This window comes from Narcine bancroftii, chromosome 7, assembly GCF_036971445.1.
Source record: "Narcine bancroftii isolate sNarBan1 chromosome 7, sNarBan1.hap1, whole genome shotgun sequence".
Classification (NCBI taxonomy): domain Eukaryota; kingdom Metazoa; phylum Chordata; class Chondrichthyes; order Torpediniformes; family Narcinidae; genus Narcine; species Narcine bancroftii.
In genome coordinates, this window is record NC_091475.1 from 68902725 (window position 1) to 68918691 (window position 15967).

General features: G+C 39.5%; 1 protein-coding gene across 16 annotated transcripts in view; it reads right to left on the reverse strand.

Moving 5' to 3' along the window:
• The window catches only part of mycbp2 (MYC binding protein 2), a 291326-nt gene that overhangs the window by 10639 nt on the left and 264720 nt on the right, over positions 1-15967 (reverse strand). For all 16 annotated transcript variants that reach the window (XM_069890301.1, XM_069890291.1, XM_069890299.1 and 13 more), the window contains 4 exons: positions 15183-15311; positions 11990-12122; positions 10371-10474; positions 10040-10228 (listed from right to left, as the gene is read on the reverse strand). In XM_069890301.1, the coding sequence (XP_069746402.1) occupies positions 10040-10228; positions 10371-10474; positions 11990-12122; positions 15183-15311 (555 nt within the window). The remainder of the gene's footprint in view (positions 1-10039; positions 10229-10370; positions 10475-11989; positions 12123-15182; positions 15312-15967) is intronic.

A 15967-nucleotide genomic window follows, 5' to 3' on the forward strand; every position in this document is an offset into this window, starting at 1 on the left:
TGAAAGAGGCAAATACAAAGGAGTAATGGCTGAGCTCCACAACTGGCAATGCAGACCTTCCCTCTGCTTTCCTGCATGTTGAAGATCTTTCCATAGGTTGGTTAATCTATGTGGTTGAATTCCATAGGCCAGATGGAAGTTCCTCCAAGAAAATGTTAACATAAGAGTACAGCAAGCAACCATTTAACTAGATTTTACTTTTTTATGTCAGTTTATAGTCATATTAAAATGGTGGAATACTCTTCTAATTTTTTATTTTCTGCTGTGAGAGTCAGAATTAAATATAATGTTAGAGACTTCCCAGTTTGAGACCGAGGATTTGATTAGGTTTAGGTTTGCATGTAGCTCCATTGTGGAATTAATCAGCAATGGGATGAGAGTGGGGGATTTTCTAGGTTAGTTTTATTGTATCTGGGTATCTGTGGGATTTCACTTTTAAATATAAAAATCTGTTCCATATTTTGGTCTTTGCCAATTTTTTGGGTTCCTCTTCCAAATGTGGTCTACGCATGTGCAGAGATTTTCACTTTTACAATTTTTAAATAAACTTTTAAATGGATGTTAAAAAATTGTAACTTTGTTTTTTTTTCTAAATATTAATAAGCAATTAAACGAAAAAAGATTTAAAAAAAAAAAGTTTCAAGCCAATATTACTTTTGCGCAAGAGATACACATTTGTAAGGAGGATGAAAATTGCTTTTTTTCCAAGTTATACAGAGGTTTGTAATTTCATTCCCTGTCTCAGTTTAAAGTTAAAGGTGCATGATCTTTATTAATTCTAAAGATCCATTTGGGGATTTAAAAACTATTATGGATCCCAATGGGTAGATTGTTAATAGTGACAGGTACATTGAATAATAAAAAAAGTTGCTTTGGTTAACATACATGCTCCTAATGTTGACAATCCAGATTTTTTTTAAGAAGGTGTAGAACTCTGATTATCTGAAATCGGATTCTCCAAAATCCTCATTTATCTGAAAATGTTTTAAAATTCCAAATTTTTTTCGGAGCTGAAATGACCTCACAGGTTGGAAAATACAAACACCTGACATGAAGTGCGAACGACGATTGTCCTCGTTTCAGGTAACTCACTCCCTCTCATTCCATTTCTTCTTTCCCTTCCCCTATTGATTTTTCTCTTCCTCTCAAATTGCATTCCACTGTCTCCCAGCCACAAGCGGTTGGAAGAATCCTTTGTCATCATGGAGAGCAGGCTCCTGGCAGCAGTGGGGACTTTGGGGTCTCAGCAGCAATGGGGCCTTGGAGTGGAGGTGTTGGTGATTGGCTGCAGCCAGCACTTTTTTGGTGAGGATTAACTTAATGCTTAGAAAGCCTTCTCTTGTTTGTTTTCGTCTAAACTCTGATACAAGTGATTTGTTGTTGCTATTGGGCTGTTTTTAAAAAATTACCAGTCATCTGCAAAAAATGTTTATCCGACATAGGCCTGGTCCTGACCATTTTGGATAATTGGAGTTGTAGTTTATACACTGATTATGGGTGGAGATTTTAACCTTATTTCAATGATTGATAGACCTTCCTCTAATCAGAATCTTCCTAATAAATCTGCTAGTTTTATTAACTTTTTTTTGGTTATTATGGATTGGTTGATATATGGAGGCTTTTACATCCTAAGGACAAAGACTTCTTTTTTCTCATGCTTATCATAGTTATTCTAGGATTGATTATTTCTTACTCGGACTGGTTCCCTTGGTAGCGGACTGTCTATATGATCCAATTGCTGTTCCCGATCATGCACTCTTGAAACTCTCTTAAATTTTCTGATGTCATTTCCAGAGTTCAGTAGTGGCAATTCAATTCGACTTCAAGATGAGAAGTTTGTAGACTTTATTAAGGAACAGACTTCTCATTTTTTTTAAAAAACAAATTCAACTGAGGTAATGTCAAGTCTAATTGTTTGGGATACATTTAAGGCACACTTGCAAGGACAAGTAATTTCTTATTCAGCAGGGTTAAGGAAATGTACAAAAGAACAATTGTTATTATTGAGTTAAAACAAAAATTAATAGAAAATACTCAAGGAAACCTAATATGGATCTCTATAAGGAAGGAGTAGAACTCTAAATGCGATATGATTTGTTATTAACATATCCTAATGAGATACAATTGTTTAAATCAAACCAAAAGGCCAATTTTATGTACATGAGATAAATCAGGTAAATTATTAGCTGGACAATTAAAGGTAGCTATGGCTAAAAGACACATTTGTAAAGGAGATGGCAATATTGCATACAATCATGATCAAATTAATAAGACATTTCAGGATTTCTATTCTGATTTTATATACATCTCAAGTTCCTGATAATACTATAAGTATGGATAGATTTCTGCAACAATTGAATATCCCTAAAATTTCTTCTAATGATCAACTTTTATTGGAAGCTCCAATATCGGAAATGGCAATATTTAAAGCTATTTCCTCTCTTCAATCCATCAAAGCTCCAGGCCTGGACGGTTATACTGTAGAGTTTTTTTAAATGCTTTGCTAACATACTAACACCTTGGTTGTGTAGGGTATTTAATGATTCTGCGCTGGATGGGTCACGTCTCCAGAATGGAGGACCATCGCCTTCCCAAGATCGTATTATATGGCGAGCTCTCCACTGGCCACCGTGACAGAGGTGCACCAAAGAAAAGGTACAAGGACTGCCTAAAGAAATCTCTTGGTGCCTGCCACATTGACCACCGCCAGTGGGCTGATAACGCCTCAAACCGTGCATCTTGGCGCCTCACAGTTTGGCGGGCAGCAGCCTCCTTTGAAGAAGACCGCAGAGCCCACCTCACTGACAAAAGGCAAAGGAGGAAAAACCCAACACCCAACCCCAACCAACCAATTTTCCCTTGCAACCGCTGCAATCGTGTCTGCCTGTCCCGCATCGGACTGGTCAGCCACAAACGAGCCTGCAGCTGACGTGGACTTTTTACCCCCTCCATAAATCTTCGTCCGCGAAGCCAAGCCAAAGATCTCTTGGAACTTTGCCATGGACATGTTATGCAGCATCAGTTTCAATAATTCCTAAGAAAGACAAAGACCCTTTAGATTGTGTTTCCTATAGACCAATATTATTGTTGAATGTTGATTCCAAAATTCTTTCCATTATTTTAGCTTTCAGATTGGAAAATATTCTTGAGTAATTTCTAAAGAACAAACAGAATTTATAAGAATTGATTTCACATTTTAATATCTGTAGGTTAATGAATATCTCTATTGACTAAAATACCGGAATGTATATCGTTAGATGCAGAAAAGACTTTTGATAGAGTAGAATGGAAATATCTATTTGAAATTTTGGAAAGATTTAATTTCAGACCTGCTGTGGCTACATACTCCTGTTGCTGTAGTAATTACTAATAATCAAATATCCTCTTTTTAAAACAAAAATATGTTTTGAGGAACTAGACAGGGTTGTCCATCAAGTCCTTTATTATTTAACCCAGCCTTGGAATCTTTAGCGATAGCATTTTGTGACTCCAGTGATATTCAGGCTATTAACAGAGAAGCTGTAATTCATAAGGTATCTTTATACACAGATGATCTTTTAGTATATATTTCAGATTCTAAGAAATATATTACTTCAATGCTGATTTTTCTTTCCCAACTTAGCATTTTTTTCAGGATATAAATTGTATCTCCAGCAGAGTGAACAATTTCCAAAGAATATGCATGTACCTATCTAAGAGCATACACCTTTTAGAGTGGTTAAAGAACATTTTACATATCTTGGAGGTTAAGATCACTAAAAATTTAAAGATTTATACAAATTTAATTTTCTCCCTTTGATTGATGATGTGAAATAAACACTTTCGCCATTGGCCATAACTTTAATAGGTCATATAAATGCTTTGAAGATTATACTTTTTACCCAATTTTTTGTATATTTTAAGCAATTCCAGTATTTTTTTTGACAATATTAACTCTAAAATTTCTTATATGGAATAATAAGAAATGTACTCGAGGGTGAGTAAATTTAATTTGCATAAATTTAAGAAAGATATTGGTATGTCTTTATCCGGATATCAAAAATCCAGAAAGCTCCAAAAACCGGCCAAGTTGGGAGAGAGATGGCAGCACGAGTTGGGTGGGTGAGGGGGACGAGACCGGCAGCGCGAGGCAGGCGGGTGAGAGACCAGCAGTGTGAGGCAGGCATGGAGGTGAGGGGAGATGGCAGGGCGACTGGAAGGGGGTTGGGGCGGATACAGCAGCACAATTCAGGTGGGCTTAAATCTGACTTTCTGAAATCCGAAAAAATCCGAAATTCAAAACATACTGTCCCCCAAGGGGTCCGGATAAAGGATTGTGTACCTGTATTAGATTTCATTACTGGGAAGTTAATACTTGTTATAATATTTTCTGGGTATTTTATTCTGACACACCTGATCGCTATCATTGGTCAGATTCGGAATTGAAATCCGTACAGGGGTATTCATTAGCTTCCTTATTGGGAGCTGCTCTTCCTTTTCCAATTTCTAAGATTAGTCGATATACCTTTAACCCAATATTTAAACATTGCGGATTTGGTTTCAATTTTGGAATTTTTTTTTATTTAAAACATTTTAGTTTATCGAGTACAATTTATATCAACTATGTTTTTTCTCATCACCTATAATGGATCAAACCTTTACTTTGTGGAAAAGAAAAGGAACTGTCTATTTTTGAGATCTGTTTCTAGTGGATGTTTAATGTCTCTTGATATAATATCTAACAAATATAATATACCTAAGTCACTTTTTTTTAGATATTTCCAAGTTAGAAGTTTTTTTAAATGAGATGTTACCTAATCTTCCTATATATCTAGCTGATTTGGTTGATTGTCTTTCATTTGAATCCCTCCCATAAGGAGGAATAAGGTATCAGTAATATTTACAATAATTTACTAAAATTGCAATTGATCTCTCATGATAAAATTAGAGGAGCTTGGAAATTGGAACTTCAGTCACTTCTCCCAGAGGAAATTCGGGAAAATATTTTTGGAATCGTTAATACCTCTTCATTATGTGCTCAAAGTGGTACATTGGGTCCATAAGTCGAAAGATAAATTGGCCTGTGTCTTTCCTAATTTTAGTCTTATGTGTGATAGACACATACTTCTTCTTTGGCTTGGCTTCGCGGACGAAGATTTATGGAGGGGGTAAAAGTCCACGTCAGCTGCAGGCTCGTTTGTGGCTGACAAGTCCGATGCGGGACAGGCAGACACAGTTGCAGTGGCTGCAGGGGAAAATTGGTTGGTTGGGGTTGGGTTTTTCCTCCTTTGCCTTTTGTCAGCGAGGTGGGCTCTGCGGTCTTCTTCAAAGGAGGTTGCTGCCCGCCAAACTGTGAGGCGCCAAGATGCACGGTTTGAGGCGATATCAGCCCACTGGCGGTGGTCAATGTGGCAGGCACCAAGAGATTTCTTTAGGCAGTCCATGTACCTCTTCTTTGGTGCACCTCTGTCACGGTGGCCAGTGGAGAGCTCGCCATATAACAGGATCTTGGGAAGGCGATGGTCCTCCATTCTGGAGACGTGACCCACCCAGCGCAGCTGGATCTTCAGCAGTGTGGACTCGATGCTGTCGACCTCTGCCATCTCGAGTACTTCGACGTTAGGGATGAAAAACCTCACAAAGATAAGCGTATACAGAGCCGTTGTCATACCCACACTCCTGTTCGGCTCCGAATCATGGGTCCTCTACCGGCATCACCTACGGCTCCTAGAACGCTTCCACCAGCGTTGTCTCCGCTCCATCCTCAACATCCATTGGAGCGCTTTCATCCCTAACGTCGAAGACACATACTTAGTGGCCACACTAATGAACATGTTTTGGTCTTGCACTGCATTGGAGATATTTTGGATGGATATTTTCAAGATTTTGTCAATTATACTGGGTGTTAGATTGCAACCTAACCCACTGACTGCTATTTTTGGAATTATAATTTCAGATGTGGGTCGAGTTCCCACTTCTGCACATTGGGTTGTAGCCTTTACTACACTGTCCGCCAGAAGAGCCATTCTATTTAAATGGAAAGATCCTAATTTTACCATCTTTGATGCATTTGCTCTTTCAAGTTATGACATGTTTAAGTTTAGAAAAAAATTAGAAGTTGTACTTTTGATACCTCTTAAATTTGAAGAGACTTGGTGTCCTTTTATAAACTATTTTTGTCGGAGTTAATCTTGTTTTGACTTCACCTTTCAGACTGTTTTACATTTCAGTTATACTTTTATTGGAAAAGACCAGATAAATAGTTTGTATTGATCTGTTGTAATGAACTCTCAGTTTAGGCTGCCAAGCCCTTTTTTTTGTTGTTGATGTTTTTTGTCTATTTTGGTAGGTTAGATGGGGTTTTAATAACTTTTTTTTCTCTTTTTTGAATATTCCAAATTGAGGAGAAAGGGACAATATTGTTCAAAATGTTATGTTACACATTGTATTATTTATTGCAATATATTGAGGTTTCTGCTTTTACTATTCGATTCTGTATTCAATGCTCCTCAAGTACTGTTTACTTCTCATGTGTTTTAAAAAAAGATTCAAATATAAGAAAATATAGAGGTACCAACGAGAGAGGATGCAATATTGGATCTCCTATTAGGGAACCAGACAGGTCAAGTGACAGAAGTGTGTGAAGACGAACATTTTAGGTCCAGTGACGATAATGTCATTAGTTTCAAGTTAATTATGAAGAAGGTCCTAGAGTTGAGATTCTAAATTGGAGAAAGGCCAAATTTGTGGAAATGAGAAAGGATCTCAGATTGGGCCAAGTTGTTTTCTGGTAAAAATGTGTTCAGTAAGTGGAAGGCCTTCAAAAGTGAAATTTTGTGAGTGCAGAATTTGCACATTCCTGTCAGGATTAAAGGCAAAGTTACCAGGCGTAGGGAACGTTGGTTTTCAAGGGATATTGCCGATCTGGTTAAGAAGAAGAGAGAGTTGTACATCAAGGTTTAGGTAACAAGGAGCAAATAAGGTACTAGAAGAGTACAGAAAATGTAAGAAAATACTTAAGAAAGAAAACAGGAAAGAAAAAAGAGACAGGTTGGCAGATAACATGAAGGTAAACCTGAAGGGTTTCTACAAGTATGTTGAAAGTAAAAGGATAGTAAGGGACAAAACTGGTCCTCTAGATCAGAGTGGTCGTCTGTGTGTGGAGTTTCACGAGATGGGGGAGATCTTAAACGGTTTTTTTTTTTGCTCAGGAAATTGGCAGAGTGAATGATGAAGGAAGCAGTAGTGTCAAGGAACTTATCGAGATTGATGAGGAGGAAGTGCTTGCTGCTTTACAGTGAATAAAGGTAGATAAATCCTCTGGGCCTGACATGATATTCCCTGCGACCTTGAAGGAGATAAATGTAGAAATTGCAGGTGCCATGACAGAAATATTTAAAATGTCCTTCACCATCGATGAGGTGCTGGAGGACTGGAGGGTAGCTCATGTTGTTTTGTTCTTTAAAAAAAGCTCCAAAAGTAAGTCAGGAAATTACAGGCCTGTGAGCCTGATGTCAGAAGTAAGTAATTTATTGGAGGGTGTTCTGAAAGATCAATTCACAATTATTTGGACAGCCAAGGGCTGATTAAGGACAGTTAGCATGGCTTTGTGCGAGGTAGGTCGTGTTTAACTAATCTTAGTTTTTCGAGGAAGTCACCAAGAAAGTAGATGAAGGAAAGGCTGTGGATGTTGTCTACATGGACTTTAGTAAGGGCTTTGACAATTTGGTTCAGAAGGTTCAGACACTAGGTGTCCATGGAGAGGTTGCAAACTGGGTTCGAAATTGGCTGAATGGGAGAAGACATAAGCCTCTTTTCCACTGGCATCTTGTCCCAGGAATCAATTGGGACAGGGTTCAGTGGAAAAGGAATTACGTCATTTCTTACCTCGACCCCTATTCATATCCCCGACGCTGATAAAACTAGTGGAAAAGGGACAACAGAAAGTTGAAGGTAGAACACTTCGATCCCTGGGAATGAGTATATTCAATGAAAAAGCAATTAGTGTCCCAGTTAAGGGTGGCCCAGTTGAAATGGGACAAAAGGCTTCCTATCCCAGGACACTGCACAACAAATTAACTGGGATGCCAGTGGAAAAAGGGCGAGAGAGTGGTATTGGATGATTGCTTCTCAGACTGGAGACCTGTGACTAGTCGGGTGCCTCAGGGATCGGTGCTGGGACCCATTGTTGTTTGTCATCCTATATCAATGATCTGGATGATAATGTAGTAAAATGGATCAGGAAATTTGATGATGACATTAAGATTTCAAAGCTTGCAGAGGGATCTGGACCAACTGGGAAAATGGGCCAGAAAATTGCAGATGGCATTTAATGCAGAGTTGCAATTTGGAAAGACAAACCAAGGTAGGATATCTACAATAAATTGGTTGCAAAGAAAGCTTTGGCATCTTGGCCTTCATAAATCAAAATATTGAGTACAGGAGTAGGAATGTTATGGTGAGATTGTATAAGACATTAGTGAGGCCAAATTTGGAGCATTGTGTGCAGTTCTGGTTGCCTAAAGATTGAAAGAGTGCAGAGAAGATTGACTAGGATGTTGGCAGGTCTTCTGGAGTTAAGTTATAGGGAAAGATTAAATGAGTTAGGACTTTATTCCTTGGAGCATAGAAGAATGAAGGGAGATTTAATAGAAGATTATATAATTATGAGGGGTACAATGAGTAAATGCGAGTAGGCTCGTTCCAATAGATTACGAGAGATAAATATGAGGGGATGTGGCTTTAGGGTGAAAAGGGATAGGTTTAGGGGGAACATCTTCACTCAGAGTGGTAGGAGTGTGCGATGAGCTGCCATCTGACATGGTAAATGCAGGCTCACTCTTGAATTTTAAGAATAAATTGGAGAGATACATGGATGGGTGAGTTCTAGAGGGCCATCAGAATTTTTCAGCGGACTAGATGAGCCAAATGGCCTGTTTTTTCTGTAGTGTTCTATAGTTCTATGATGTCTTCCCTAAACCTCCCTCCCTTCAGTTTGTACAGATGTCCTCTGGTGTTTGCTACTTTTGCCCTGGGGAAAAGTTGCAGGCTGTCTATCTACACCTTTCAATCTGTAGACCTCAAAGTCGCCTCTTGCCTTCCTTCACTCCAAAGAGAAAAGCCATATCATGATGCAAAACACAAGAGTTCTTCAAATGTTACCAGTTGAAATCAATATGTATTCTTGATACACAGCAAAAAGGGTTGAATAATGTTATAGGAATGGATGTCGTGACAGGAGAAGCCAATCAATTTCTATCAATGGAAACACGGTACATTTGGAGAAGAATTAGTCCAATTAAAATTGTCAGCAAAATCGATTTGTATTTGCAGTTGCAGAGTAAACACACACGGTACATGAGAAGTATCAATTTAGTCATGCAAGAACTTAGAACAAATAATAAAGGTTTAAACATGCATCCAGAGGGTGGATAAGTGAATATGGGATTCAAGAAATGAACTCCAGTTACAGGCATGCTTGTTGATAGTAGTCAGGTGAAAACAGGGATAGAGAGTTGAAAGTTTAGATCTGCTGCAGGAAGTAATGAAGTGATAACGCTTTAAATGTGGAAATTTAAAAACATTCAGACTAGGAGTTAACGTATCAGCGATTTCTTGGGACAACTTTAGATAGAGGTAGCAAAAGATACCAGTCTTTTTTAATATATAAATTTGCTAAATATTACTCACAAATTGCTGCCAAACTGCAAAATCAACATTTGCCTAAGTGTGTGTGTGTTTTCTTTCCCAATCATCACTGAACAGTTTTAAATGAATTTTAAACTGCAGGAAAGGACACTCTTTTGATAAGAGACTGTCTCCTGCACCGTTTAACATTACTTTTCTAGATAGCCTGCATTTTGTCTGTGTAACACTGTACTCTGCACTTTTTGCCACACTGTAACACTATACTCTGCACTTTGTTATTGACGCACTACTTATTTTCAAAGGTTGATGCATGGAAGGCACTCAACACAAAGCTGTTCACGGTCCTTCACTACATGACAAACAATTCAAGTTTTTAGATTCTAAGTTAATGTCCATGAAAGAAATGCTTTACCTGAACTGCAGGAGCTGCCGAAAGTGCCTCTGTAAAGCATATCATGCACATATCATCAGCATCTTGCTTGAGAGACACTGCATTTTTGTCACAGCCGTGCAAGCAAGGTAAACAGTGCTCTTCATCTTTAACTCCCCCACAGAGATGGCCGCAGGAATGGGTCTTGCCACAGGCGGTCTTAGCATATTCCTTGTTATGATGAGTAAAAGATATTGTGGTGAAACTAAACATCTCAGAAAACCCACGATACATTTTGTGTGTCAAATTATTTGTACTGAACTGTTAAATTCGTGCTCGATAACATTCCGCATGAGGGTCTTATTTTACTCACTTGACAGTCTGCATCTGAACACACCCCACCCACTGCTGATAGCTCTGTTCCATTTCTTGACCCGCAGAATCGACATGTTTCTGAACTGCTTGATGCAGGTTTGCCTATAAATGAAGAACCATTTCAAATTCAGTTGTCGCTTAATGTGAAACTAAAGCAAGCCCTATATTGATGCACTACTTTAATAACATACTGACCACATATACAAGTGCCAGTAACTGAGAAGATCACATGCAGCAGATTCAACTGATGGCTATGATCAGAAAAGGCACAATATCCGTAACTGAATTTCTTTCCCAGCTGAAAACCTAGATTAAATAAATTCATCAATGTAACAGATAACTAGTGGAAGAACTCAGAAGGCCGGACAGCATCCATGATGAATTTGGGATGCCCTGACGCCAGCCCCGTGGATGCAGTCTGATCTATTGAGTCCTCCAGCAATTCCTTGCTTGCTCAATTTTCCAGGACCTACAGATTTTGTTTCTAACTGATTTAACTTACCAGTTAGAACGAGATGAAGGAACAGTTAACATGTATCATGATTTGTCATAAACAATCTATTTTCTTTGCAGAGCTTGCTTAGCCTATGATCTTTAGTTTTTAATCTTGGGAAGAATAACATGATATTCAAAGTTGCAATGTTCCTAGCTCTTCAGATGTGGTTTTATCTCCATATACAAATCCAATAATATGTTGAAACCTGTCAGTATGAATAATTGCATAGATTCCTAGATAGGCAGGACCTATCTGCCTGGCATTTTCCACTGTTAAGTGAGGTCCAACATTATCTGGAGGAACCACACCTTGTACTCCACCTGGGCAATCTACAGCTCAATGGTAAGAACACAGAATGTTCTAATTTCAGGTAATGTCCTTTCTCTCTTCCTCTGTACCATTTCCTCAATTCCCCTTTTTCCTTCCATTTTCCCAACTATTTTTTAATATCCCTTTTCCCGACCACCCCTCTCCAGCATCCCACCCGTTCTCATTGCCATGCCCTTTCATTCGCTGCCCTCCATCCCCATTTCCTTTATGGATTCTTCTTCCCTGTTCCCTGCCTCTGGTTTCATTCCTATCTAATCACTCACTTCTCCCTGTTATGTTGCACCTTCCACCATCTGACCCTTTTTCTTGCCTCTCTCTGTTTGTCTGGCATCTGCCAATCTACTGCCTCTGTCTGTAACTCCCAGGTTCATCAATCCCATGTGGCCTCCTGTCCTGCCCCTCCTACCCTTGCATTAGTTTTTCTTCTCCCTAACCACAGTCTTAATGAAAGGTTTTTTAAAAGCAACATTAACCATTCTTTTTCTCCCACAGGTGTTGCTTGACCTGCTGAGTTCCTGCAGCACATTGTGCTTAGTACATGAAAGTCAGCCTTTGTAAGAACTGCTATGTTGCACACATTGATTGCCATGAGATTTAAAGCTGGTATAACTGGTAGAAAAGTGACAGTCATTTGCTGTCTTGAACTTTTGAACATGCTGTCTGAAAATACTTTTATTATTTGTATTTTATAATTCTGACTGTGAACAAATATTTCTACAACATTAATTTAAAAAATGCAAGAGAAGCAATTCTAATAAAATATGGTATAATGTTGGGATTTCAATCCTGACCTGTATGTTCTCGGAACTCCACCATTGCTTTCATGGTTTTTGAGTCTGCAAGTGCCATAAGCCAGAACAGCTTGGTTCTTCCACAGCCTTCATGAAGATCCACTTTAATTGCTTCCTCCTCCTCCTTAAATACCTATAAGTTCAAAACTACATTAATTCAATTGGAACAATCAAGTGATTTATCATCTTGATAAAATTCTGCTCAATAAATTAGCCATGCAGTGAGCAGCACCTTTCAGAATAATGACAATTGGTGTTAATGATAAAAAGGAAAGCCCAAGCAGAGCAATACATGGGCATGAGGGAGGAAATGGGGGGGGGGGGGGGGGGGGGCTGCTTCTTACAGGTAAGGTAATGTCAGGTAGGATCTTAGCATATTAACAAAGAATAAATAATGGAGATGGCAGTTAGAGCAGTGGAGTGCTCTGAATTCAGGATGTGGGAAATCGGGGAGAGCACAATCGTCCCTGATGACAACATCAGCAAGAGGTGCATCCAGCTGCAGCTCCTAACATACTGTGTTAGGGATCTGTAGCTGAACGAAGTCCGGATCATTCAGGAAGCAGAGGGAGTAATTGAGAATAGCTACAGGGAAAAAGTCACCCCCAAAGGTCAGGAAGATGGGTGATTATTAGGAGATAGAAGGGGAATAAGCAGTCAGTGCAGAATACCCCTGTATGAATATACCACTTGAAGAATGTGACCATTCCACTTAACAATAAGTATACTGTTTTGGATACTGTTGGGGGTGGGGTGGTGGGTGAATCCACTAGGGTCAAGTCATAGTGGTCAGGTCTCTGGCACAGAAGGGAAGGGGGTAGAAGAAAATGATTGGGTATTCGTTAGTCGAGCGACCAGTTAGGAGTTTCTGTGAATGAAATCAACATTCCTGGATCGTATGTTGCCTCCCGGACATCTTTGGTCAAGTCCACAGCATTCTCAAGTGGGAGGGTAGGCAGTTAGATGTTCACATTGGCCCCAATGACATAGATAGGAGTATGGATGAGGTCTTGGAAGGAATATAGAAAGTTAGGAAGCTAAAAAGCAGGATCTTAATGGTGGTAATCACAGGATTGCTGCCTATGCCACGAAACAGAGGGTAGGAATAGGAAGTTGTGGCAGATGAATTTGTGGTTGAAGAGTGGGTGCAGGGGGCAAGGTTTCATATCATTGGAATCTCTTCTGGGAAAGGTCTGGTCTATATAAAAAGGATAGGCTACACCTGAACTGGAGGGGGATCAAGACCCTATTAGGTAGGTTTGCTAGAGCTGTTGGGGAGGGTTTAAACTAGTTTGACAGGAGAATGCGAATGCAGAGAATATGGCAGATGGCAGATGGAATGTGTTGTGGGTTTATGAGGAAGGTCAGGCAGGGACTAAGCATACATGCAGTCAGTTTCAGGGTTTGAATTGTGTCTATTTCAACCCTAGGAGTATTAGGAATAAAGGGGATGAACTCAGAGCCTGGATCAGTGCGTAGAACTACGATGTTGTGGCTGTTACTAAAACTTGGCTGGAGGATGGGCAGGATTAGCTGATGCAGGTCCCGGGGTTTAGGGGTTTTAAGAGGAATTGGATGGGAGGTTAAGGAGGGAGGCGTGGGAGTAGGATTGTTGTTATGGGAGTCTTCAATTTTCCAAATATTGACTGGCACGTCCTGACTATAAGAGGGATAGATGGGGTACAATTTATCAGGTGTGTCCAGGAAGGGCGGTACGTTTAGCATAGTGGTTAGTGCAACACTGTTACAGCACTATCAACCAGGACGAGGGTTTGAATCCCACACTGATTGCAAGGAGTTTGTATGTTCTCCCCGAGTCTGCATTGGTTTTCCCTGGGAGCTCTGGCTTCCTCCCATCGTTCAAAATGTACCTGGGTTGTGGTCTGTTGGGTGCAGTTGGGCCAAAAAGGGCCTGTTACTGTGCTGTATGTCTAAATTTAAAAAAATAAATTTAAAATTTAAGGATTCCTGGCACAGTATTTGGACCAGCCGAAGAGAGGAAGTCATACTGGATCTCAAACTGAATAATGAACCTGGTCAGGTGACAAACCTCTCGATGACCACATCTTGACAATAGTGACCACAACCTCCTGAGTTTTAGCATAGCTATGGACAAGGATAAAAGAAGACAAAATGGGAAAGTGTTTAATTGGGGAAAGGACTATGGAGAGAAAATTGGGATCAGATGCTCATGGGAGAAAGGTCGGAACTATCGGGGTGGATGTTTAGGGACCACTTGTGCTGGGTTCAGGAAAGGTTTGTCTCACAGTGACAGGGAAAAGATGATAGAATAAGGGAACAGTGGTTGAGAAAACAGGTGAGGCAGCTGGTTAAGAGGAAGAAGGAAACATACATCAGATTTTGGAAGCAAAAATTAGGAAGGGCCCCTGAGAATTATATGGAGTGGAGAAGGATGAGAGGTGACTTAATAGAGGTCTACAATATTCAGAGAAGTGGAGCATTTTCCCCAGGGCAGGAGTACCAAACACCAGAGGACATCTGTACAAAGTGAAGGGAGGAAAGTTTTGGGGAGACATCAAGGGTAAGTTTTTTGCAGAGTTATGGGTGCCTGGAATTCCTTGGCAGGTATGGTGGTGAAGGCTGAAACTTTAAGGGCATTTAAGAGACCCTTAGGCTCATGGATGGAAGAAAAATAGAGGGTTATGAGATAGGAAGGGTTTAGATATTTTTGGGAGGGTAGAAATATATAGGTCAGCATATCACTGAGGGCTGACGGGCCATATTAACAGTCAGATGAATCTACATTTTTCCTTCTGTTAATAAGAGTGATTGCTTTTCAATATAAACTCAAATTTGTTCATTTAACTTTTTTTATAAACGGGGTAAAATAATTTTTTTTTGTCATTTCCTGACGGATAAAATAATACAGTAAATTTTGTTTACTTGCAGGAACATTTTCAGAAACACCACTTGAAGAGTGTGGAAATTGATAACAACTGAACTTTATTTTCACTTTTCTAAGATTTTGGTTCTGGATTAATTAGTCTTTTTACCAACAATTGTTTGTAAACCATTTAGGGACCCGAGGTTTCTGTCATTAAGCCTTCTACAAAAGTGCAAAATATCACAACAAAGCTGCTCTAATATTAATTAATTGCTTACAAAAAAGAAATTCTAAATCCTTGCCTGGCCTTCAATTGTATTTTGTGACTACTTTAATTTTAATTCTTGCCTGTCTTTGATGAGATCTCGTCCTTCTGTGAAGATGGAGGAACCGGTCACAATCCGTGCAAAGATTCCCACACACATTGCAGTGGATAATTGCTGGAGTCTCACCATCATCATGGTTGTCACACATTGGCTACAATTATCAATGAAAATAAATAATGTCAAAGACCACACCTGTCATAAACTGCACATTTGATGAGCATTATTGTCTGTTGTACATCTGTGAAAATTCCTAGGCAGAAGACATTGCAAAAAAAAATTACAATCTTTAAAATATTTAATACCTACAATGTGATTTGGACAAACAATACATTTCATTCTTGAGTGCAATATATGTGATTTTTCCTTTCTTTGGCTTGGCTTCGCAGACGAAGATTTATTGATTAAACTGGACTTTATTTGAAACTTTTTTCATTAATTTGAACTTTTAATTTTTAAAAAATATTCTGTTACTTTTTATCTTTCTTTCTTTCTTCTCTTTGGCTTGGCTTCGTGGACAAAGATTAATGGAGGGGTAATGTCCACGTCAGCTGAAGGCTCGTTTGTGGCTGACAAGTCCGATACGGGACAGGCAGACACGGTTGCATCGATTGCAAGGGAAAATTGGTTGGTTGGGGTTGGGTTTTTCCTCCTTTGTCTTTTGTCAGTGAGGTGGGCTCTGCGGTCTTCTTCAAAGGAGGTTGCTGCACACCGAACTGTGAGGTGCCAAGATGCACGGTTTGAGGCGGTATCAGCCCACTGGCGGTGGTCAATGTGGCAGGCACCAAGAGATTTCTTTAGGCAGACCTT